The sequence below is a fragment of the Neolamprologus multifasciatus genome, chromosome 16 (genome assembly GCF_963576455.1).
Source record: "Neolamprologus multifasciatus chromosome 16, fNeoMul1.2, whole genome shotgun sequence".
NCBI lineage: Eukaryota > Metazoa > Chordata > Actinopteri > Cichliformes > Cichlidae > Neolamprologus > Neolamprologus multifasciatus.
The window spans coordinates 9962391-9988357 of NC_140454.1; the positions used below are offsets into that span (position 1 = coordinate 9962391).

The 25967-nt window shown below is 42.5% G+C and overlaps 1 protein-coding gene across 7 annotated transcripts; it reads right to left on the reverse strand.

The window, feature by feature from the left end:
- Window positions 1–4016: 4016 nt before the first annotated feature.
- rif1 (replication timing regulatory factor 1) lies at window positions 4017–25932 on the reverse strand. Of its 7 annotated transcripts, none has more exons than XM_085135499.1 (37): window positions 25706–25932; window positions 25180–25228; window positions 24155–24289; window positions 23990–24068; window positions 23803–23899; window positions 23495–23625; window positions 23241–23335; window positions 21902–22091; window positions 21692–21784; window positions 21377–21515; window positions 21137–21288; window positions 20212–20329; window positions 19955–20134; window positions 19447–19557; window positions 18892–18954; window positions 18122–18222; window positions 16836–16922; window positions 16677–16750; window positions 16069–16249; window positions 13681–13788; window positions 13433–13582; window positions 13073–13172; window positions 12700–12989; window positions 12403–12605; window positions 12129–12222; window positions 11916–12047; window positions 11545–11687; window positions 11372–11461; window positions 11228–11282; window positions 8043–10674; window positions 7762–7928; window positions 7545–7673; window positions 7381–7467; window positions 5585–5700; window positions 5324–5474; window positions 5110–5233; window positions 4017–4982 (listed from the first exon to the last, which is right to left on the reverse strand). In XM_085135499.1, exons 3-37 carry the CDS (start codon window positions 24268–24270, stop codon window positions 4693–4695), a joined length of 7068 nt encoding a protein of 2355 aa, XP_084991625.1. In that variant the 5' UTR covers window positions 24271–24289; window positions 25180–25228; window positions 25706–25932; the 3' UTR covers window positions 4017–4692. The 7 variants fall into 7 exon arrangements, with proteins under 7 accessions (XP_084991625.1, XP_084991624.1, XP_084991621.1 ...); XM_085135498.1 differs by having other exon boundaries at window positions 4017–4910; window positions 4941–4982; window positions 7762–10674; XM_085135495.1 differs by having other exon boundaries at window positions 7762–10674; window positions 25737–25932.
- Window positions 25933–25967: the final 35 nt, after the last annotated feature.

The window sequence follows — 25967 nt, forward strand, 5'->3', positions numbered from 1 at the left end:
CCATGGTTACGGTTGCTAACATGCATGTGCACGTGATAGAACTATATGAACTGAGCCCATCGCAGTGTAATTTACAGTAAAGTTATGGTCATTTATAGTTACTGCCTTTGTCACCCTTTATGTGGGATGTCTAATAACCATGTAGGTATATCCAGAAATAAACATAGATATTAGAAAGCAGTAAGTCAGTGCCTGAGATGTTTGCTTGAGTGAAAATCATTAGCATAGCTCATGCTAATATTACATTTTCACATTTTTCTTTTCAAAGGTAACAAAAACTTAGCGTTCTCGCTACTTACCATGCTGTAATACAGGTATATCCTAGCAATGACAACATTTAACAAATGTCTTTTAAAATGCTAGCCGTGCTAATTAGCCTTAGGATTGCTTGAGGTCTTGTTTGCAGCTGACAAAAATCCTTAGAACCTAGAAACTATTATTCTTACCACTGTGCTGTGTTTATGTCATAGCAAGAACCTATAACGATTATTGACATTTGACCTCACTGTATGATTATAGCAGCTGTGTGTTATGTCATGGCACGTTTAAAAAATGCCACCTGAAATTTATGCAACCAGTGCAAGGAGGGGGGTTCTTGAGAGTTTTGTACTTTCATCTGATAACACATACTGTTTATGTATATTTAACACAACGGGCAAGGGATTCTGGTATAATTATAATTAACACAGATTGTGTAGTCTTTAAATAGACGAGCATTTTTAAAAGCACATATTATTTGAACACTTCAGTAACTTATTTTTAGTTTTGCTGCATATACGTTGAATGCAACTAAATCACATTACCTTGACTTATTTCTAATTCAACACGTAATATAAACACTGTATGCTTATTTTAAAAAATAATAATTAAAACACTCCTTGTAATGCGTTGAAATCAGCCCAACTTTTATTTTTTAATTTAAATAAAGCATTTCAGCCAACATACTGGACACTGTTCTGCTGAACAACACACATATTTCCAATATTGTAGCTGGTGTTACTTAATAATTTATTATTTTATTTGTCAAACAATTTAAAACTTTAATAACCTTTCAATAAAACAAAGTCTCAGATTTAATTATTCTGAAACTAAGTTCAAGCTTCCCATAACTTTTTATTGCAAGTTACATTACTAATATAATAAACATAAAATGTTTTTATTGTTCATCCACAAGTGCAGTCTCTGGCTCAAACAACACAGAGGCTTGGTATGTTCGTTTGTCAGTCGAGGCATTACTGCTTGAATGCCTGTCATGAATTTAGCTCATCCAAATGCAATTGTCTGAAGAAAGTCTTTAACACTGTCCTAACTTCCCTTAAGTACAGTGGCAGTAGATGTGGGCTGTAGATGCAATGACCTTGAACCTGCAGGTGACCACACCATCTGTGATCGAGAGCTCATCTCTCCTGGTGTCCTGCAAGGAAACAACAATATTCTTTAGAACACCAAGTTATATTTGGTCTACTTATTTAATTTATCTGTGGCCAGGTTGTGGGGGCAGCAGCCTAAGCAGAGAACTCCAGACCTCCTTCTCCACATCCACCTCCTCCAGCTTATCTAGGGGAACTCCATCATGTCTTGGGTCTGATTCAGGGCCTCCTCTTGGTGGGAGACGGCCAGTACACCTCACCTGGGAAACGCCCAGGAGGAATCCTTGTCAGATGCCAGAACCACTTTAACTGGCTCCTTTCAATATGGATAAGAGAAAAATACAGAAAAAAAACATGTTCTGTCTGTGATAGACTATATATAAGACATCAACAGGGCGTTTTTACCTAGAGAAGTGATGATCACTTGATTCTTTTTCTCATTTTCAGATCATTGTAAGTACAAATGGTTGTGCGTGAAAATTCAAAGATCATCAGTTTGTGAAATAGTCAGAACAGCCCGACTGTTTATGTTTTTTTAAACATAATGTGTGTGTGTTTGCAAAATATATACAATGTGCAGGGGTCCAGAGCTCCAAAGGAAGGAAATTGCACACAACCACACTCTCTTCTGTTTACACACACTGCTCTTCTGTCACTCACTCCTTCTCACTCCATGGCACTCAGCCGAACTCGGGAATCTGGGACAGGTTACAGGGGCAGGTCTAGGGAATCTATTTACAGAGACAAATAGTTAGAAAAAAGCTAGAGAATCACAAGGAAATAAGATGAGGAATTTGCCGGGGCTACATGAACTCAGGTTGTACAACGATCCAGCATTGAGACGCTCTGAGCCACAAGTAGTTGCTAGGGAAACTAGGTCAATGACCAGCAGTTGGTGATAATCAGTCCAGGTGCGTGGGCCAAGGGCAGGAGCCCATAATGAGCTCTGCCCAGACAGACAGGAGGCAGTGGAGAGAGAGCAAGAGAGGAAACAAAAATCAACAAACATGTCCAAGAGTGAGCTAGCTGGGGAGATACAGACACCCAGAACATCATCATTCCCAACGTGTAAAATACTGGTGATTTGTCGCACCCCTAGGGCTCTCATACTGAAGCAAAAGGTATCTTTCTACATCCTTATTATATGCTCTGGGTTCTCAATTGACTCCAATATAAACCCGCTCTCGGTAAGAGATGCTTAGAGGCTCCAGCCATCCATTCAAACACAAACACATCAAAGTATCACTAATAATTAAACAATAAAATAGCTTCATGTTGTGGCCATCACATAGTGTTTTCCAAAGTGATTCAGGATCTGAAAGTGAACAGATTTAACATACATAACGCTTTGTTAGGTTTATTATTTTCATTTCACACACAAAACACATTTATAGATTCATTCCAGCCTGCTCTCATTTCCAATGCGTAAAATACAGACGACTTGTCACTTGTCACGACTTGTTATTTTACAGGTTGAGATGAGAACGTGTTGAGGAACCATGACATCTTAGTACCTTTCATTCGCTTGTTTTCTCTCACTCCTTACTTGTCATATATGGTTGCTTGGTCAAGGTCCCTTCCCAGCCAACACACACATATGGGGCCAAAATGGGAAGTAGCAGGGCTAAAATTTGGGGCCCACTTCAGAAACCCAGCTGGGGCCCAGCTAATTTTGTCTTCAGTTTCCATGGTGTTTCCAGTGTGTTTGCCAAGATGGGTTAATGATGGGCCTTGGATGAGCCCAAATCAGGCCCAGCCAACCAAAACATGTGTGGGGCCCAGATGAACAGAAGCAGGTCTGATACTTGGGACCCAGCTGTCTTTGTCCTCAGTTTCCATGGTGGACCCAACTGTGTTTCCCCAGATGGGACCTAGATGGGCATCATGTTAGACCCATATTGTTTAACCTAATCCAATAAGTGTCCCCAAAGCCTTTCCCACCATGGGTATAGAATTACATAAATTTCCTCATGAGATCAACGTGGTTTGGACACAAACACCAAATTTTGTTTTTTGAATTTTATCAAAGCTACACATTCTGTGTCAGACACTCTGCCCACAGAAAAGTGAAGGGCAATTTATAATTCAAAGCATATATTTGACACTTCAAAAAAGGAATATTTGTGATTGGCTATCGATGGGCAGAGGCCGTGGTTTAGACTTTGCGCTCTCTGATTCGTTCTCCTCATGGTCCTTCCCCAAAGGACAAAGGAATTGTCCTTCAGGCAGGGGTCTTGTCCTGTGTGAGAAACTCCTTCCTACTCTACAGTTGTTACCGGACATGTTTTATCTCTACATAAGTGTCAGCCTTAACTGGTAGTTTCTGATTTTGTTGCACTATCAGCAGGCTGGAAAATTATGGATTTAAGAGTGTTCCTTTCCTCTCCTCCTTTGAATCCATAAGTGCAATAATGTATAACAGTAGCATATCAACGGCTATGATCCCATAATAGAAGGAAGTGTGAAATCAGATGGTAAGCAAAACAAGCAGTACTAGTATTTAAAAGTATATTTCAATACTATGACTTTTGTTTCAAGTCAGCAATCTGCACAGAAAACTTTACTGTGACCAGCAACCAATGTGGAGACATGTCAAGAAAACTGAGAAATGCACCGAATATCTTTGTACTTTTTCAGAAGGAGATGTAGACCGGTTTAAGGATTTAATGAGCATATTCAAATTATTTTATTTAAGCATTAAAAAAAAATAAAAATCACAAAGAATGAAGTGCTGAATGTCTACGTAACCCCCCCAAAACAAAAACCCAAATCAAAACAAAACAGGATATTTAAGTGAGATGACAAAAGGCAAATAAACTCTGAAACTACAAAACATCACAACACAGGAATTTATCAGCCTGTAGAATAGGCACATGGGAGGAAAACATATGAACAAGGCATGAAGGCTTCAGCTGCACATGGGGAACATTGAATTACTTTATAAATGTCTCAGTCCTTTAAAACAATGTGCACAATGTGCAGAGAAAGTTTAAATGTAAAATGCAGAGACTGCAGCTATTAAAAATCATCACTGTGCAACTGTGCTTCCCTTTCAGTGTTTCTTAAATGTATAAACCCAACCTCAAGCATAGTATGAGAGATGATGTGAAATGTGTTGCTCGCATTTATTAAAAAGTCCTTCAAGCAAGAGGGAAACGCCACCGCCCCCCCGAAAGGGATACTAAGTTAAAACCCTAAAATCTTCTTTGTACAATGGGCTCATTAAACCATTCTCAAATATTTGTATCTTTCGTTGCAGAGTCTTTGAAACCCTTCGGTGTGTGCTTCATAACAGATACAGCCGTCTGATGCTTCAGTCCTTTCAGTGTTTGCCGTCTGTCTGGCAAAGGCGAGTCTGCAGCTCAACCACGACACGTCTCATCATGCCTCCCAACTGATCGTGCATCTCAACAAGCTGCTGTGGGGAGCAGACGCTCAGTTCCTGTGGTGTCATTCTGCAGGACAGTGCCTCTATTTCTGATGACAGACTGTCTCGGGGTAGCTGGCATTCAATTTTCTCATCTCCATCTGGCACCTCTGGTGTCAGATTCCCAGAGGCATCCTGCTCAGGTCTCTCATCTGCACAGACAGGCTCGTCCACCAGCTCTGTTGCTACAAACACAAAGAGGAATTCTGTTTACATAATTCTAAAGAGATCAACACTTACACAAGAAATCATTAGCATGGCATCACTCAGGACATTAACTTGTCACTGATGTAATACGCAATTTTTACACACCCAGTGTGTCGCCTGAGGGTTTATCCTCTTCTGCGTTTTGAGGGACACTTGTCTCTTCCAGTTCAGAAGTCATCATCTCTGTTTCATCAAAACTCTTCAATTCATCCCCGCCCCGTCCTTTACGCTGGAAAATGACAGTGAGACATCAGGTACATGTGGAAAAGCTGCAGTAATCTTAGTATTTGTGCTGGGTGGTGTTAGCCTACTGAGGTACCTGTTGTTCATAAATTTTGAGTGCTTTTTTCACATTAGAGATCTTTGGGGAGCGAATTGGCAGAGTCTTGATTTCACTGGGAGTCAGTGCACTCAGGTCACCGACCGTTTTAATGTTTCGGGCACGAACAAGCTGCCCGAAACCTCGAGACCTATGAGGGAGATTGAAGGTTAAATGAGTCTTGGTTACTTTGGTCAGAGATTAACAGAGAATAAATATTTGACCAAAATTTTCCTTTGGTGAACCCCGCACTGTCCTCACCACATGTTAGAGGAAATCTGAGGCAGCACAGCTTCCACAGGTGTAGAGCAGCCAACCAGGGCAGGGTAGATGCAGTCCCTGGACACAGGTCGAGGTTCCTGGCCCATTTCAGAAATCTGACAAAAAAGGTTCTATGTACCATTAGGATGAGGTCTGATACCTATGTAAAGCTGGAATAATCAAGATGTTAATGCTACTGCGACTGAAATTCTGGACCTATGCCAGTGTTTTTTGGGTCATTCCTTCTCTTTCTGGTAAGAAAACAACAACAAAAATTATTCTAAAAACATGAGTGAAGCCTCATGCAGGATTCCAGATTAGGGCTGCCACAATTAGTCGACTAGTCGCAATTACGTCTACGACTAATTTAATAGTCAACGCGTCGTTTGAAGCTTTGTAAGATCCCGAAAGACGCAGGAATAAGTAGTAGGATTTAAGAGTGTAATAGCAGACTGAAACAGAAGACGGCAGCACTGCATGTACAAGGATGCCAGCTGCCGTGAAACCCCACAGAAGAAAAAGCAGTGTCCGGTATCATAGCTGTGTCGAAATTCAGGGGCCACATCCTTCAGAGACTGCATTTGTAGGCCGATTACGTTACAGCAACGCGACAAAGGCCGTGCAAATTTGAAGACTCCTCCAAATGCGTCCTCCTTTTCCCCAGATTTGAAGGATGGGTGGGGTGTATACTTCGTGGCCCAACCTATCCCAGAATTCATAGCGCAGCTCAGCCAGTTCCAGTTTCCAACAATAGCAGCTACGTAGTTTTAATATTACTCTTTCTGGGTCACAAAGTAAACTTTTAACATATTTTCAGGCAAGAATGTAGCTGGGTAAACTTCAAATATCTTCTCGGGTTATCAAGACACCACATATTTGCAAAAGTGATCGGACATTTTCTGAGACATCTGTTACCCACCAGCTCAATAGCTAGCCGGGGTTCAAGGCTCACTAGAGCCGGCGAGAACACCAAACTCCCAGCACATCGAATTTACTCCAGTGTCCTGTTATATTTTAGATAGCAAGGAGCAGACTGCTGAGTTTATTAAATTCCACTGAGACAATCTGCAAATTTCATTAAAAGTTTAATAAACTATCATCTGTTTTTATTTTTAGTTAGCACATACCTTAAACAATTCAAACTGTAAGCTAATGATAGTTATATAAGAGCAGATGCATGCTGGTGCAATAAGCTGAACGTTTTACGTTCAATGGATGCACGATCTGATTAATCAACTAATCGCAAAAACAACCAGTGACTAGTCGACTATCAAAATAATCGTTTGTGGCAGCCCTATTCCAGATACATCCCAGTTGCAAAACTAAGGACGGGTACTGAAATCCATCTGTACTAAATGGGCCTGAGGCTACATTTTTCAATTGAATTTATACAGTGCGAAATTCCAACAACAGTCGCTTGAAGGTGAAGACCCTACAATAATACATCTGCCGAGTCTGGTTGGGGATGAGGGGAGAGAGATGGGACATTAAAGAGAGATCAGCGTTATCAATAACTACTAAAGACCAGAGTATTAATAATCTCCAATGGCAACAGCACTCCTTTTGAACTTCTTTAAGAAGAAATCTGATTGGTACATTAAAGTTCTTTCATATTTGTACCTGACCAGCCAGCATGCTACCCGGGCAGCTAACTGGCACCATCTAGTCCAAAAGAAAAGCCACATGTATTTTTCAGAAGTCTGAAACTAAGCTTTAGAAGTAAAGAACACACTGGGCTAAAATGTTGTTTGTGTGTGGCAGCTTACTGGTGAGAAATATCACATTTGTGTGCTTACCAGACATTTCTTGGAGCTCTTGTAACCTGGGCTGTGAAGATTTCTAGGATTCAGTATCACCAAGCCCTTTGTTGGAGTAGTGACCTGCTAAAAGAAGCAGAAGACCGTCAGAGTTTGCATGGTTGTAAAATATCGCAATTACAAACACTGATACTCAAACGTACCTTTGGCTGTGGAATATTAGTAACCCTTGACCTTCTAGGTGAGCTGGTTCTGATGGCTGGGCTACGACGATCGATGTCGTCTGCAGTTTCCTGCTGCTGGATTGGATTAGCAAAGGACACACGCCTGGACTACAAGTCGACAACAAAAAAAAGTTACAAATATTTCAAGCCAATGTTTATTTGAAATACATTTTACCAAAATGTGTTCATCACTCACTTTAACAAGAGGTGAAGGAGTGTCCACTTCCAGTGATCTCTTCTGGCCCTTCTTAAGAATACTGGTAGAGGGTGAAGCAGAAGGAGACCAGGTACCTCTGGTCTTGCCACTGCTGGGGCTATGTCCAGTATCTGGAGCCATTACAGTCTCCAGGTCCTTCTGTTTCACTGGAGAATCAAGAAAATCGCCTTTACTTGTAGGTTCTGATTGCAATGAAGTCTTACAAACATCAGTCAAAGCATCAGTGCTGGCAGTATTCTGTTCATCCTCCACAATCTCACTTTGACCATCTTTTTCATTCTCCTGTGGTGGTGTGGTCTCTTTCTCAGCACTGGCCTCTGAATGCTGAATTGAAGCAGCATGTTGTTCCTCCTCAGAAAGGTCACCAGTAACTTTTAGACTCTCCATTTGCGTGTCCGTGTTCTCCTCAGGAGGTTTTTGGGGATCTGAATTTAAATCCAACATTTGTTTTTCTGTCACCACTTCATCAGCTTTCTCCTCTGGTGACTCCCTGACCTGCACACTGTGTGTTGCCTCATTAGGAGGTGCAAGTGTCTGTTCATTACACACTTCGACAGATTCAATCATTTCCAAGTCCCCTGTGTGATTTTGTGTGGTGGAATCATCACCATTTGTTTCAGAGTCTCTTTGCTCTGTCTCACTGGCTGGCACAGTCCTTTGCTTTGAGTCATCAGCTTGAGGTTCTGGACCTAGAACATCATCTACTTCCATTGGCAACTCTTCTTTACTTTGAGCTTCAATTGTATTTGTATGCTGGATCAACTCAGAACTAGGTGAATCTTGGGTTTTTGATTCCTCCAAATCAGTGACATCTTTTGGTTCGGTGATTTGACTATCCAACTCCTGAGAGGCATCGGTGTCAACCTTTTCCATATCTTTCTCAATAGTGTCCTTCGATTCGACTGAAAGAAGTCTCTGAAGTGATGCTCGGGGCCTCCCTCTTTTCTTTTTGGGAATGACTGAGTGTTCTCTGACCTCAGAGGATTCAGATTCTGAGGACTCCATACTTGCCATTAACGCTGGAGAGGACCTTCGTCTGGAATATCTGCCCCTGCCTTGAGAGGACTCTGAACCGGAAAGATCTAATGACTGGGAACTCTCTGGTGTAGAGCTAGGACTTGATTTTAGGTGCTCCTCTAATAACTTGCTCCTTCTAGTCCTTCCTCCAATTCGAGCGTCTGCCTGGCTGACTACAGAATTTGTTATCTGAGAATTAGACCTCATTTGCCTTCCTGATGAAATTGTATCGTCATTTTTGTCTTCAGATTCTGACACTTCAGATGATACCTTACTTCTTCTTGATCTACGTTTAGAGGGGCTATCAGTAGATGAAGGTGTGATCACTTGAGAGTCTTCTCTACTTTCTAGTTCGTTGTCTTCATCCTTGAGTAGTTCTTTGCCTAAAATATTTGTCGTGCTTGAGCCAACTTGGGACTTATTAGTTGGAGAAGTAGTGACAACTTGAGAATCCTTTTTGGCGTCTCCATTAGGCTCAGACTCCTGCGACTGGCCTTTAACTTGAGGTGAAGAAATAACCATTTCAGAGTCCTTCTGTTTCTCGCCATTGTTTTCTGACTTTTGGGACTCACCGCCAGTTTGAGGAGAAAGAATGATTGCTTGGGAGTCTGTATCTGACTCCTTTTCTTTTTCAATGTGGTTTACTTGCTCATCTGTGGCAGTTTGACAAGACTCCTTTGTGTCAGGCAAAATGTTTTTTTCCAATCCATCTTCATCACTGAATGCTTTGCTCTGTTGACTAAGCCTACCCTGTGATTTGCTTTCATGATTAGACTGCTTGTCTGATCTTAAATCAGTTTGGCTGGACTCATTGATGCTTCTCCTTTTACGTCCAGGTTTATCAAGTAACTCCTGTGAACTGGTGTTCAGTTTGATCTTCTTGCGAGCTCTACCCTGAGAATTGGTTTGGCTCGACTCACTCGAGTCCCTCTGCGCTCTTGAGCGCAATCCTTCTCTACCGGTATCCTCTGCAGCTTGCTTACTTCTTGTGTTTGGTCTGCTCTGCATCAGAGACTTTGGAGAATCACTGATAGGCTCTTCTCCAGAACGTCTCCTTTTGACATGTGAGTATTTGGCTTCCCGTTCCTCAGGGTCCTCTCCAGGGAGCTGAGGTCTAACTCTCTGGCGTCCAGATCGTCTGGGTTCACTGGGAGATGTCTGACTTGGAGATGACTGAGAATCCTCCAGCGCTGATTGAGATTCCTCTTCCTGACTTGAGGGAATTATTTCCTGTGAAATAGAAGGTCTTTTTGTGCTCTCCATTTCAGTCTGTGTATCTGGGATGACATTTTCATCCTCCATTGAGTCACTAGACAGTCTCTCAGTCAGCTTTACGGGCTCAGTTTTTGTTCTACAGTCTTTGGGTCTTCGAGGGGACTCGTCAGCATTGTTAACTGAGCACTGAGAGCTAGATTTTCCTGTCTGAATGGATTGGGAATCCTGAGAGTTTGGACAAGTGACAGGAGATGAATCCTGAGAGGCTGATGTCTTGCTGGTTTTAGAGCGTTCTTGGCTATTGGATATCTTTAAAAGAGGGCCTGTAAATGAGGACGCAGTGCTGGCGCTGGCGGGTTTTCCCTCACCATACTTCTCCAGAGTAATGAAAGACTGACGACGACTGTTGGGTTTCTGGGGAGTCCCTGAAACCAAATCGGATGAGGGAGAGATGTCAGGGCCTGTGCCTTCTTTAGACTCTTTGTCTACATCTTCACCCCTATCGTCACTCTTTGTATGCTCCTCCATCGAAACATCTGCACACTCTGGGATATTCTCTTGCTGCTTGCCATTTTCTGTCAACTTCTCTGCATCTGTTGGGCTGGCATAGTCTTGAGTCTCTTTCGTTAGAATTTCAGCATCTTCTTTTTCAGTGTCCATCTGAGGAAGGTAAAAGAAACAAAAATAAAAGTTATCAACTCTCTCTACAGATGTACACCAGAACTAACTGATCAATATATCTATATAGTGTTCATTTGGCAATTGCAGTTTGGTTTCAATGTTGAGCTGATTGGTGCCTATAGAAAAGAACAAAACAATGTCTATGTTATCTCTGTATGTACTCCAGGGGTCTCGAACTCCAGGCCTCGAGGGCTGCTGTCCTGCAGATTTTAGATGTGTCCTTGATCCAACACAGCAGATTTAAATGGCTAAGTTACCTCCTCAACATGTCTTGAAGTTCTCCAGAGGCCTGGTAATGAGCTAATCGTTTGATTCAGGTGTGTTGACCCAGGGTGAGATCTAAAACCTGCAGGACACCGGCCCTCGAGGCCTGGAGTTCGAGACCCCTGATGTACTCATTGCTGTTAGCTTATGTAGTCAACTAAAAATGTCCATTTGATTTGTCCAAACAAATCAAAAACATCGAATCAACCCCCTCCCCCAAGAGGAGACTTGGAACTTTGAACCCGACTGGAGTTGTGTGTTTTGTTACCTTGTCAGTAGTCTTTTCGTTTAACACATCGACTTGTTCAGTTGGCAATTTGTCCCTGTGGAGGAAAATAAATAAATTCTCTGTTAATTCTGAATATATTTTATTGTTAGGGAGCAGGGATTTATTGTGATTCTGAGAACTTACAAAGAGTCTTCTTGACTCTGTGTGTACTGTGTGAAGGCCGTGGTATCCAGAGAGGCATCAAGGTTGTTGTACATGGCAGGAATGTCAACTCTTTAACAAAAAGCATTTGCTTTACATAAACAATCATGTGAAATCCAAATGAAAACAGGCTAAAGAGGGGAAACCTGACCGACCTTTTAGTCCTTTTCACCTCTTTCTGATGCTCTGTCAGAACTCTCTCCTTCGCCTCAGGAGGAATGAACACAAAGTCGATGGATGCCTCTTCTTCCAGGACCTCCCTGCGGGGTGGCTTGGGTGAACCAAAGTCCAGTTTTGTCTGAAGGGAAACAGATGAAATCAGTTTTGCGATTAAGGGCGACAATAAGGGATTACTAATTATAACATATCTAATTGATATTGTGTTTTTAATACGAGTATTTAAACAAATCAATATGGATAAGCTGGCTGGTTAATCTGGGGCTCAAATTGTGTCTCCCCCCCCCCAATGTGTTTATTTCATCCAACATGTCCCTCAGGAAATTATCAAGTTTGATTCTAAAATTACAGAAACTGGCTTGTTGGTCTTCATTGAGCTCTTCTCCTTCAGCTCAGCAGTCTTTCCCAGCAGCGAGTCCCTCTTCCCCACAGATGAAACCGGCATCCCGCTGAGCTTTGTCTCCAACTGAGAATTCTCACTCTGAACACAGAGACAGAGAGAAAGTGCTGAATAAAGCTGAAATCACAAAAGTGAAAAACAAAGATAACTAGGGCAACTCACTGAATACTGTCCACTGAGCTCATCGGGAAAACTGACGAGCTCGAAGCCAGGAAGAATGATCGGGGTCTTCTGTTTCACCTGGCTCAGTATTGGCCTGTGTTTATTAAAAAAAAAAATTTGGGTAATATTAGCGACATTAGAGTCTTAAAACCATAGGAATGCCCCTGCACGGACTAGGAGCCTCTGTAGGAGTATTTTTTTTTCCACAGTAGTAGTTTTTAAATGCAATAAAAATTGTGAACTCATTAAAAAAAAAATTAATGAAGACAATCACCTCATCTCATCAGGATACGTGAGGCTGACTGCATTGGCAAAGGTGGAGTTCCAGAACTGGGTGACTGAGGTGCGGAGGTGCTTGTTCTTGTGCGGAAACACCACACAAAGCAGAGGAGAGAGCAAAGCCAGGAGTTCATCATTGTAGGCCAGAGAGGAACGGCTTTGCAAGCAGTTGAAAACCTCACCAAGAAGCTTCTCCAACTGTAGGAAGGGAAGAGACAAGGACAGACGTTAAAACTAAACCCTAAAATGATAAATGCTAAAAACCTACTTGGTCAGCTGATGAGGAGCCCACCTTTCCCAGAAGCTGTGAGGTGAACTTGGATGGCTCACTGGCTGCATGTTTATAAAGGAGAGTGAGGGGATGAATCAGAGAGTTCAGAGCCTCCTGGACAACATTTGCCAGAACGAGGTTGGTGAAGAGAGCAGAAAGGACGGACAGCAGGGCCGAGCCTACTGCCTCAGAGGAAGTCTCAGGGTCCTCCAGATAAACCTCTAAACACTGTACCAGCAGGGACTGGAACATAGACAGGTTGCCCAGGGCTTTATTCCTCTTTCGCATCCAATTCACAGGAGTATGGGGGGCTGGAGGAAATGACAGGGTTAGAAACTAAGAGCATGTGTGTAATTTGTATAAAAGATGAAGTCAAGCTCGTTTCAGTTCTTACACTTAAGCTTCTGCTGAAACTGAGGCGTGTACGGAGAGAAGTCCACACACTCGACCATGACATTGAGGATACTGGCAACAGCATTACACGTCGAAGGAACCTGAAGGATCACGTCAGAGTCAGATTAGAGTTCTTCTAAAGGCTACAAGCAATATTCTCACCACTGTGGATTTTTTTTAAATCATGACAGATTGATGAATCAGCTTATTTTCCAAATATTCACATCTCTGAAAATGTTTATTTTTTGTCCATATTTGTTATGGAACATGAAATAAAGTCTAGTTAAGGTTTGAGCTTGTTATACTCGGCTCTGCTGGAAAGCTTCTATGTAAAGTTGTTTATACGTCACCATGTACTCACCCTTAGGGCTTCTCTGTCTATTGCAGCATCCATCTTTGCACAGAGCTCCTCGCAGCAGATGTTCTCCTCAGCTGTGACCACCAATGCAGAGCAGCAAGCAAATACTTTGTAGAGCTTGGACCATGAAGAAAGCATCGACTTCTGAGCCAGCTGAAGAAATTAAAGGGATGAGAATGAGGTCATTGAAGCGGACTGAATGGAAAGAATGACTTTGTTATTTCTTTATGGTTGTTCCATTTGCACCAGACCTGTGGCAGTGGTGTGCCGTGTAAGAGATGTGTAATGGGGAGCATCAGGGCAGAGTGCATAGCACTGAAGTTGTGCTCCAGAGCGTCACCTTGGTTCACTTCATTAGTCTGTCAAAATAAAAAATAAAAAAAAAGAGTCAAAGTTAAATGCTGGTGCTACATTTGTTAAATAAGACTTTAACAGAATGTTAAGGTACAAAAATAAAAACCTTTACACTGCGTTCCAAATTTTTATGCAAATGATGTTTTTCTCTGATATTCCTAAATAGTCGATTCAAATGACAATCAGCATCATTTTCGTGTCTTCAACCATTAGAGTATAATTCAAATGTTACTCAAAACTGCTAATGAAAACAGTGTTTTTCAAAAATAACTGAAAATGCACTGTTCCAAATTATTACGCACAGAGTTTCAAAACATTTTATAGATAGTAGAGAATTGAAAATGGTCATTTGTTGAATTTGCAGCATTAGTAGATCAATTTTACTGAAGTCAAAAGCTATTTCAATCAAAAACATCTTAACAGGTCAAAGCTACATATTAACATAGGATCCCTTATTTGATAGCAGTTTTACAATTCTTGCATCCATGGAACTTGTGAGTTTTTGGAAAGTTTCTTCTTAAATGTCTTTGCAGGATGTCAGAATAACCTCCCAGAGCTGCTGTTTGGATGTGAACTGCCTCCCACCCTCTTATTTTTTTGTTTGAGGATGCTCCAAAGGTTCTCAATAGGATTGAGATCAGGGAAGAATGGGGACCACACCGTGAGTTTCTCTCCTTTTATGCCGATAGCAGCCAATGATGCAGAGGTGTTCGCTGTAGCATAAGGTGGTGCATTGTCTTGCATGAAGATGGTTTTGTTGCAGAAGGCACAGTTCTTCTCTTTCTACCATGGAAGAAAGTGGTCAGTCAGAAACTCCACATACTTTGCAGAGGTCATTTTCACACCTTCAGGGACCCTAAAGACGCCAACGAGCTCTCTCTCCATGATTCAAAACATGGCTCCACCACGTCCTTGCTGACGTTGCAGCCCTGTTGAGACATGGTGGCTGTCAGCCAACCATCCACCACTGCATCCATCTGGACCATCCAGGGTTGCATTGCACTCATCAGTGAACAGGACTGTTTCAAAATTAGTCTTCATGTAGTTCTGGGCCCACTGCAGCCGTTTCTGCTTGTGAGCATTGGTTAGGGGTGGCCAAATATAAGGTTTATGCACAACTGCAAGTCTCTGGAGGACCCTACACCTTGATGTTCGCAGGGTTCCAGAGGCAGCAGCAGCTTCAAATATCTGTTTGCTGCTTTGTTAGCAGCTACTCTCTTAATCTGATGCATTTGTCTGGCAGAAACCTTCCTCATTGTGCCTTTATCTGCACGAACCCATGTGTGCTCTGACTCAGCCACAAATCTCTTACATTATGGTGATCACGCTTAAGTTTTCGTGAAATATCTAAGGTTTTCATTACGTGTCCAAGGCATTCAACTATTTCACGCTTTTCAGCAGCAGAGATCATTTTTGCTTCCTATTTTGCTTGAAAATGGTGGTCTGCTTAATAATGTGGAACATCAGTAGTTTTTCTTTTAATTGGGCTCACCTGGCAAACTAATGATCATAGGTGTCCAAGATTGATTTCAGTCATCCAAAGAGCCCTGAGACACAATTTCATCCATGGGTTTAATTGAAAAACAACTTATTTAATCTTTATGACACTTAAACACAATTTGCATAATAATTTGGAACGCGGTGTATATTCTAAAGTTATTTGGTCTTAAACTTGCATTTTTCTACATCCATATATTAATAAGTGGGCCACCAAGCAAGGCTTTGTTCTTCATACTCAGGGTTTCCACCATTGCACTGCAAACCCTAAAGTTGCTTCCAGCTTTGGAGAATTGTGTTGCGTTTTTCTGTCTATGTCTTTGGACTGTGGGAGGAAGCTGGAAGAAACCACAAAGACACAGGTAGAAAAACTAACACTGTCATGATATTATGAAAGGATACTAAATAACCTTGACCCTATCAAAAGTAATCATTTTTAAACATGCTTTTGGCAGTTGTATCAGTATCATTAGTGTCAGAGTTTATCCTTGGCCCCATCTAGTTTATCCCCTACATTTATCTTAACAGTGCTGCCTCCAGTCCTCAAAAAAAAAAAGAAAAAAAGTAACACACGGTGCCTGTGTTCCACTTTATAAAACAGGCTAATGTGTTGCTTAGAACCCCTCTGCCGATCAAACAAGCCTCTAAAATCTGCACTAAAACGTCAACATTCAGACAGGTAAAAATATTGTCTTCTCAAAGTTGACTTGTTGGAGACAAAGTGAAACAAAGATTTTTAAATGTCCCTATTAAACAACAGCAGTGATTGTCAATAATCCCACTCCTACTTGTGTGACGATGTCAGTGAGGGAGCTGACGACCACGCTCCACATTCTCAGCAGCTGCTCCTTGTTCTGCAGAGACGTGGCACTGCGGCTGATGGCACCCAACAGCGATTCTGCAAATGCTAGAGGGGAGGTTGGACCTGACAGTCCACAGTTGACCAGCGTTTGAAGGCAGTGATAAAACCTGCAGACAGATTCAGGAGGCAATGCATTAAGCAAAGAAGATGAGAGTGTGTGCATACATAGATATCTAATATATAAGCAACTTTCCATCGAATGTTGGCTGGGACTCAAGACTTAAAGTAGAGCCTCTTCTCCTCAACACTGAAAGGAGCCAGGTGAGCCGTTTCAGCTCTCATGGTAGATAGAAGGCACTTAATCATAGAAAGTGCTTGTATGTATGGTCCTCAGGAAGAGTAGAAAAGCCCTATGCAAGAACCACTTCATTTACCATTTGTAGCAGGTCTTGACTAAGTGCCCAACTGTCTTGTTCCCTCCCCCGCCAGTTTATACAGTTTTCAGTAAAATTACTGGAAGTAATGCACAAGATGTTACCAGTATCTTTTATTGTGTTCCTGTGGAATGAGAATCAAACTAAGCAGTAGACCCACCTCTCATCCTCAACGTAGGCTGGAAGCATGCTGCTGTCGTAGAGGAGGAGGAGGAGGAAGAGAGCAGGTGTTCCCTGAGGAGTTAAACAACATTTAAACAACATTCTGTGTAAGCACTTCCATCGAGCTATGCTAATCGTTGAACCATGAAGCACTCACATTTAGCACGTCCATCTTGCCCACTTGATAAGATGCAGAACTGAGAACTCTCTGAGGAATTCCTTTCACTGTGGCTTCAAACAGAACCTAAGGTTAAGAAAAAAAAACAAAAAACAAACAGTCAGTGCAGTAACAACTTCTGAGCACTGAAACAGACCCAACACCCAAAGAAGCAGCCCAGTGCCTGGCGGGACTGTCGATCGAAGACATCTACCTGTTCGGAACCATGATAACAAGGTTCTTGCTGATCGGAGCTGGCTTGACCCTGGCTTATCGAAGATTAAAGAAAACGGAATCGGCTGTTCAAAACCCCACAAGGCTGCCCGCTGTGACTGAAACGATGGGACAAGTCATGAGTTCTCAAAATGGGCTCATCGAACGTAGCACGGATAAGATCTTGGAGAAGCTTGAGGCTACTGTGAACACTCAGAATAAGACCGCTGAGCGAAAATTGGATAACATCTTGGAGAAGCTCACGGCTCTCCAACGGGAGATTGAGAGTTGTTCGCACTAATGGAAAAACCACCATCATTTCATGCAGCTACCACTTCGGCGCCAGCCCTGATAACAGACTGTGCATAGACTGTTTCTTCCTATCCTACGCAAGGCCACCTGGGTTGGCTGGAAGATTGTTTACTTAGCCTGGCAGGGCGAAGGACACCGTCTCAGCTGAACTCTGGACACACACACTTTCCAAACGCCTTCGATGCTTGTCCCCTCCCGGGGCAGATGTCCAGCGCAGACATGCTGCAGGACCGGATGCACTGTCTACACCAGCTCTCTCTCACCCTTACCCACCCCTGTTGCTTGTCTTGTGTTTCTATGGTGTATTGACAGTCATGTGCTTTTTGTGCTGAGGTGTTTTTTTTCCGTTCTCAACTGTTCTCCCATTAGGAGCTCAGTCTGAGTGGAGTTTTCTTTTTCCTCCTCCTCTCACCTCATGTTATGTATTTTGGTTGTCAGCCTACCTCTCTGACATGACTTCCCAATGTGATGTTTGTGTAAAGTTTGGTCAGAAGATTCCTTTGTAAGTGCGCATGTGCCGTTAGCGTGCTGCCTGCTGTAACCTATAATTTCCTTCGGGATTAATAAAGTATTCTGATTCATTAAAACAGGTAAAAAGCTAACAATATCAGAAACAACTCAAGGAATGATACAATCTGACATAAAAACCTATCCTTTGGTGCTGCTTTTCAAACCATTTCTATAAGTGACAGTCTGTAAAGCTGTGCGTTTCTAGTTAAATTTTCAGTGAGTCAGTCTTAAAGCTTTCTGCATAACCTTACCAGGACTCTGTCTGCAGGCAGAGATTCTGAGGCGATGATACTCTGCAGAGCTTGAAGCATCAGTGTCAGTACTTCGCTTCCCTGTCGCTCCTTCTTATTGCCTAATGACAGAGCACAAGTATTATTCAGCAGCGAGTCCAACATCAATATTGTCGTCTTTTCAGGCTCTGCTTGAGATGAGAGGAGAGTCATCATTGGGGACAGATCCCCTCAGAATTGTAGTCTTGTCACAGCAGTCCAGACTGAAGACCTGAACGCTCCAACTTAAACTGATGATGAGATGTGACAGGGTCAGGCAGAAGAGGACGGTGAGGTCTCGCTCGTCCTCCCATGGAACAAAGCCCAGACCCAATCTGAGTGCTCTATGTGGCGCTTTGAGGTCAGACCCATGACTTTAAGAGCCCACCCTGCTGAGCAGCAGCCACAACACAACTAGAAATTTAACCCATGATTAGTTATTTAACTACAACAAAAACAAAGAGCAGTGGAAACTGCTGACATTTCTGTTTGTCTGCTTATTTCATGTCTGCAGATAATCACTGCCACAGTTTTGCCAGCAAAGATGAATGATTACTAAAGTCTGTGTGCATAAAGGCTCCCGCAGCTTTCTCCATGCTTTGTTACTTCTTTACCAAATCTAACTTGCATTTGTTAACGAGACAAATAAATACATGCAAACGAATTAAACACTTTAGATTATCCCACCATAAACATTACACACAAACCAGTCAGCTTCACTGTCAAATCAATCAGGTACCTTCACTACTTACCAGACTCTATGGTCAGGGAAACAAACTGGACAAGACTTGTCCATATGAGGGTCAGAAGAGATTCTGCAGGAGAAAAGAGCTTATAAGCTTATGTTTATATGGACTTAGGAGAGCAGGTTTCAGGTTTAAGTAATCAGTCACCCTATTTTCCAACAAATCCTTCAACAGTCTGTGACAAAGAACTTTTAGACCTCTTATCACAGACCTACATGATTAGCAGTCTGTCACCCTAACACTACTTCCTTTCTCCAACTCCTCATCTTAAAAAGATTTCCTCATTAACATCAGGATTCCCAGTGACAACATTAAGGGGAAAAAAAGCCCTCTGACTCATTTACAAGTGGCGAGGCTCAACTTTTACAGCCAAAATGATGCATCAGTTCCGCATCACGCCTGAAAGCAGCAATGGCTTTGTTTGAACCAGTGTTAATAAGCACTGGTGAAAAAAAATGCCATTTTTCTTCTAATGCATTCAAATATATTTAGTTTTGAAAATTCATCTCCAAATCAAAGTCGAGGTGAATGTCAGTCAGTGGATGTTTCTGTGAGGTTTACCTGGAGCATCTTTTCCGATGTTGATGAAGCCATCTCTGGTATTCGAGATGAGCACAGCAGCATGTTTAGTAAAGGAGGAAGCACCAGAGAGGAGCAGGTGGTTCAGGGGCTCTACAAAGAAAAACAATTAAAGGTATAGAGGAGACACACTAAACTCAAGTACTTCTTTAAACACCAAACTGGATGAGATCTTCTTGTCTGTGTTCCTGTGAATGATTTTTTTAAATTTGCACTTGGAGACAGATTTGCAGAAACATGAGCATTTCTGGGACATTTCCGCATCTACAGTAAAACACTTTCTCTTCCCTGTGGCCCCATTGCCAGAAAAAAAAAAGACCAAAATGGAACTGGACATAGAGCAATGGAGAAAATGAAACAGAAAAAGTATTTGAAATTTAAAAGGCGTATTCTTTAGAAACAGTGTGTTTATCTCTGCACCTCCCTGTGTGGAGCCTGAAGGAACAACTATAAAGCAGGCTAATGCAGAAAACACATGACTGTGACCCACCGAGACTCAGGATGAGTTTGTGTTTTGCTGCAGTCGCAACAACCTCTGGACCTCGAAAATAGTGCAGCAACATCTCTAGTCCGAGCAGCTGAATCGACGGTATCGAGGAGGCGAGCTGGATGCTGCAGTTCAGGCTCATCCGAGATGTGTTGGCTGGGCTGTTGAAGCCTGGTGCACTTGCTGCAGACCGAAACAAACACTACATCAGTGTCTGTGTAAGCTGGATTAGTGCATTACATGTGGAGGAGCAACCGTACCGGTCTTGGGTGTACCAGGAGTAGCAGCGCTATTTTGAGCGACAGTTCTGCAAGGAGTGCCTGGTATAGAAGAGGAGGAGTCGGAGCCGATTGTGCACTGGAGCAGAGGTACAGAAACCTGAGAGACACAGAAACACTTCACTCACACCAGAGTTTCACACTTCATCACACATTAGGAAAAACTGACAAGCTAGTAAACTCTGTGTAGATGGAAATAAAGTTGTGTCAGCATGAACATGCAGTACTGTTACATAAAATTATTTTTAAAAAAAAACAAAAAAAACAAAAAAAAAACAAAAGGACCTCCGTGACTGTTCACTGTTCAAGTAAACTCTGTTACCAAGATGTCTAAATATTGACTCATAGCAGCATGTAACCCAAAGAGTTGATTACACTATTATACAGCTATGATGCATATGAAGTATTAAAGTAGGACTAGTATCTACTGCTGAAAGAGGGCTAAGTTCCCAACTGTGGTACTACTGAAGGTTAGCTCATCTTAGGCTGGTCAAAGTTAAACTGATAAAAGAATTTGGAATAAGGTGCATTTAAATAAATAAATAAGCACGGTGCAGGATGTCTGACCGTTTACTGTAATTGTCCCACACTTAAATCGCTTTTAACAGATCTCTAGTTATTACCGCAGTGTCAATTAGCTTAAGTCTGCAGTACCTTTTAAACATGACTAATTACTGAGAAAAACTACCCTATAGCTTCACCAGTGACTGCAATCACACACTAAAATCGCACAAAGTCAGAGAATTGGGGATAATGTATGACCAGGTTTACTGTGAACAGAGCAAATCAGTGTGACAAGTGTGAGGCGCTGCAGTCAGTCCACTCTGCCACAGAAGCAGAACTGCAAGGAAGAAAATTCTATGAATTTTTTAAAATTTTTTTAGAAAAAACAAACTGGGAATCTAACCTGATCAAAGTTGGGTGACAGGTTGGGCCCCAGTTGGATCACCAGGTACCACCACACCTCCACCTTGGTGAGCAGCAGGGCTTCTGTTCTGACATTGATGGATGTGAGCGGCTGCATCAGGAGCTTCATACGTTTGGCACTGCACAAGATGTCTTCGGGAGCACCAAGGGCATAGATTTAAGATTTCAGTTTGACCACTGAACTTCCTATTAAAGACAGGATGTGTGTAATGGGGCTCACCTGGATTCAGAGCAAAGTTATCAATGAGGCTCTTCCAGGCAAGAAAGGCGATCTTCTTAATGGTAGGAGACGAGCTGCGGAAACCAAGCTCCTCCAGGTGCAGGAGAGAGTTGATGAAGGGACCTCCTCTGTGCAGCAGCTGTGCAGGAGACACAGTTAACCTGGCTGATCAGGCCATTCTTATCATTCAAAAAGAACAAGGAATTCCAAAGTTTTAAGCAAACCCAACAGGCCTTTCTCAGAATTTCTGGACACAATGACTACTAAGTTACACTCATTTATTTAAATATCGGCGACCAAATATACAGACTTTACCTTCCCAAGCAGTTTCACAAACAAAGGCCACAGCTTCAGGACATTGGTTTCATTCTTGGACATGAAAAGTTTCTGCAGCTCTGGTATCAGTTTCTATGAAGACACAAAGACAGTTGAGCAGAGATTATTACAATTCCCTTTTCATCTGGACAGGTGTTCAGCACAAGCAACACCAAGCATCAAACTCCATAGAGACGTTAGACTACTCACTGTGGACATCATTGTCTCAATAACAGCAGACACCTCATTCTGCTTTTCCAGTAGAAGGGGCATGCCCATCTCCATGGCTGCGGCGGCCCGCAGACGCACCTTTGATGCAGAGTGGACCACCAGAGGGATTACCAGCTTTGCCCACTGTACTGCTCCTTCGCCCATCTGGGTGGGCACCTGCTCCAGCATCCTATAAACACCAAGGACAGAGAGCCCCATCTCATTTTCCAATATAAATATTTTAGCTGTCCATGTGCAGTACTTATGACACAAAAGAGGCCACATTTTCAAACAAGACAAGCTGACCAATAAAATCTGGAATGACACAATCTAGAATTTTAGATCTGAAATGAAAGCTGCACCAATGGAGAGTACCACCACTGCTGTAACATCAGACTTGGGGGAACATTCATTATCCAAAATGTGTCATTTCTCTCCCTGCTGGAGTTGGCTGAAGGTTTGTGAAGCACTTCAGCGAGAGCCGATCAGCTGCAGTCAGAGCTCTGGTCCACACAGAGTCCCACTGTGAAGCTTCTTTGTGTGGCCAATGCCATATTAGCGTTTTGAAACTGGATGTGAAGAGTGAGGGGTAGCTCTGACTAAGTAAGTGAGGAACACGCTCATGCATGCATGCATGCTCATATGGCAGTAACTCGCCAATCAACCTTAGCTATACTCCTCTTTTTCTGGCCTTCTGGCCATAATGAAGACCACAAGTTCCAAAATTACCTTCATGTTGTAATCAATAATCAGAATGAGCTTTATTGACTAAGTATGTGTATTCATATAAGGAATTCAAACTAGCAACTGAATCCATAAAGTGTTCATAATGATTGTTTTGCCACACTTCTACACAGCTGGACTTTTTGCCCTCTGCTGGCCATTAGAAAGAATGTTTCTTGGTCTATGCCAAAGTCCCCTGACATGCCTTCCACAGCAGGGGAACAAAATGCACAATTTACCTGCCCAACATCTGTTCACAAACAGACGCTCAGTATTCTAACTCATATTACACTAAGCAATAGCACTAAAAGCAGATGTGTTTTCTTCCACAAGAGGCTAACATGAAAGAGGTGTGACAACTAAAGAAAGGACATTGGCATTGACATTTATCCAGACTAAAAAGCAATGCTGGGGTTTCAAATAAAATATGCAATCCATTTCTCATTATCATGTAAAATGACTTATTTTAGAAAGCTGCAGGGAGTGTTAATATTCCATTTTTTGTGACATTTCCCTCGACCCAAAGTGAGAATGTCCCACAGAGCATGATTAAAGGAAAACAGGGCAGAATAAAATACTCTGGTTATCCAGAAGTCTGGCTTCAAATAAATCTTACCTGATTATGACATTCAAAGCTTCATGCTCCATTACCACAGAGTGGATGTCTTCCCTTTTCCACACGCTCTCCAGTGTTCCCAGTATGGACGGCACCTGAGTGTAGAAGAAGCAGCACGGATCAATACAGCAGCTTTGGAAATGCCTCTGCTCCTAAAATCGCTGCTACGTTTTCAGCAGTGTTGACCTGACAACATTTTCAGTAACAGCGATGCTTTCTGAAATTGTAGCACATAAGGTTCAGGTGCTGCTCACTTTTTTAGCAACTTCTTCTGCAGGAAAGCTCTGTTTGGAAATCACCCACAATGCCCTGGTGCAAGTGTTCTTATCAGTCGCCTTCGACACCAGCATGCAAAGTGCTGACAGTATTTCCGCTGCAAAGACTTCTGCAAAAAACAAACAAAAATAACAGTTCCACGTGGCCAAGTCAGATCTGCAGTGATGACGTAAAGATTCAAAGCGTTTATTGTCATATGTACAAGAAGGAAAAACATTTCTCGGTGCAATTAAATTCTCTCTTTGTTGCAAGACACAAATGCTGTCTGATGTACACATGAAGTTACCTGACACTCCAGAGACAACATGAGAATGGTATACGCAAAACCCCAAGGCTTGTAAGGCAGCTTGGCTCAGCTCAGCATTTGGACTAGTTATGTGAGCCTGGAAGTGGCATAAGAAAATAAGGCTTAAAATTTAAATATAAGCATGGAAAATGTAAGTTTCCGACAATTTTGTGCACAGAAGACTCACCAAGATGGCTTTACCCAAACGAGAAAAGTGCTTTTCAATTGCAGGGAGGAACTGGCGCCCCTCCTCTCCACTGAGCCGACTGTACAGCAACAACAGGATATTCTGTCACTTGTGGTCTAGTCCTAACTAACGTCAAACTTTGACATACCGGGGCTCATAACTTACTTGGCGATGGTGAGGTAGGCATCTGTCTGCTCTGACTGTCCAGCAGTGCTGTCCTCCAGAGACTCGAGGAGAGGGAGGAAGCTGGAGTTGCTCAGAGGCCCTGCCGTCGCCATCATTATTACTCACCTTCTCGCCCTTAAAGAGGAGCAGAAGAGGAGGAGAAACATGAGGAAAATGGATAAAAATAAACTTTTATAGAACTGCCCTGTAATAGACTGTTCAGAGTTTATGCACCCTAGATCAGAATCTTCTTGGAAAGTGCAGCCTAGTGGCAGCTCAAGTCAGAATTCAACGGAAAAAGAAGAAATCAGACTCAGTTGTAATAAAATCCCAAAAGTGCAGGTTTATCTTCACCCAGTTAATTTAAACCAAACGTCTGTTGTTCTGTTTGACTCTGGAGTTTATCAAATTCACTGTCTTTAAACCACAGCAACATCCAATCCACTGTGTCTCTCTTCAACCACGTTTCTCATTTACCACCTGAGGGTACGTACACACTGTGTTTGCCCTCCAGCTATATGGAGATTAGTTTTTAGCATGTTTTTTAATTTTTAAAACTACACACAAATACATAAAATAAACATTTCCATTCAGAACGCACATTTAATTCCTATTTCTTTACTAACACATCTGTAAACACATCTCCCATTCATTCAGATATTGGGTTTGGATGTGTTAATAAATATTATACAAAGTTAAATTTGTAACTGACACAGCACTGGCAGACGCCAGTGGCGATATTAGTCAATGCCATATGTTTGCATCACTGATATTCTGACTTTTTTTTTTTATCCCAATTATCTAATTTTCCATCGTTAGTACTAGTGATGATTTCCACTTGAATTTAGTTTTTGTGTGTCTATGTGTGTGCTGGGGGGTTGAAGGGGGGGGGGGGGGGGGGGGGCGCAATTTCCTTGTCTGAATATTTCACACTGCATAAGCTAGCTGTTTATAACAGCGGGCTTCTACCCCAGAACTGTCACACTGCAAAATAATCACGTAAGTAAAAAGATGCATTTACGTACCTCAGTGAGAAGTAGGTGAAGCTGCGATCACCCGCCACTGTAGATACAGCTGTAACACAGTGAAGAATGGGCTTCAAATACAGGCTTGCGACACATGTTCGTTTTAGCTGGCGATGTAAACGCCTCCCAAATCAGTCTGTCAGTGTCTCGCTACTAATGCCATTGCTGGATTCTACACAAATAGAGCAACTATTTTGAACTGACACATCAAAACCTCTGGACGCATTTTCTGAATCGTGACTGAACAATTAGCAGCCTGCTAACTAGCTTTAACAAATTAGCAGCACTAGCAGGCTAAACGTCGAGTCTCCGGCTAGCAAAGTTGCTTTCGCGTCGGCGCACACATACGCAGACGACACTGCGGCTAAAACGTCCCTGCTCATCCCCCCTTATTTAGCCTCACTAAAAGGAACACAAACCTGCATGGCTGAGCAAACGACTGTTTACACTTGCTTGCTTGCTTGTTTGTTTGTTTGTTTCAGCCAACACACACAGCACGTCCCCGCTGCTGACACTTACTGCTCACCTAGGTCGGAGTTATGAGAAGGGACACATACACAGCGCCGACGGCAGCAAATAAGCTTCACTTCAGCGGCCACCACGCTTCACTGTCTGGATTGCTTTCTGTGAAGTGCAGCTTTTAATGGCTCCTATTTCAGCCTCCTTTTCTGTGTCTTGTGCCGTTACCCCGCGAAATTTGCTGGCGCCAAACCACCACGCCGACGTACAAAATTACCTTTGACCCCGCTACGTCACACTCGGCCTGCCCCTTTGAACTTATAAGGAGA

Bases quoted from the DNA above. Each gene is read 5' to 3' on its own strand.
- rif1 (XM_085135495.1), bottom strand. From the start codon at position 24,270: ATGATGGCGACGGCAGGGCCTCTGAGCAACTCCAGCTTCCTCCCTCTC. The intron at 24,069-24,154 runs GTAAGTTATGAG...GTTGCTGTACAG, and splicing joins GCCTACCTCACCATCGCCAA to TCGGCTCAGTGGAGAGGAGG. The intron at 5,234-5,323 runs GTACCTCAGTAG...GTCATTTTCCAG, and splicing joins TCAAAATTTATGAACAACAG to CGTAAAGGACGGGGCGGGGA.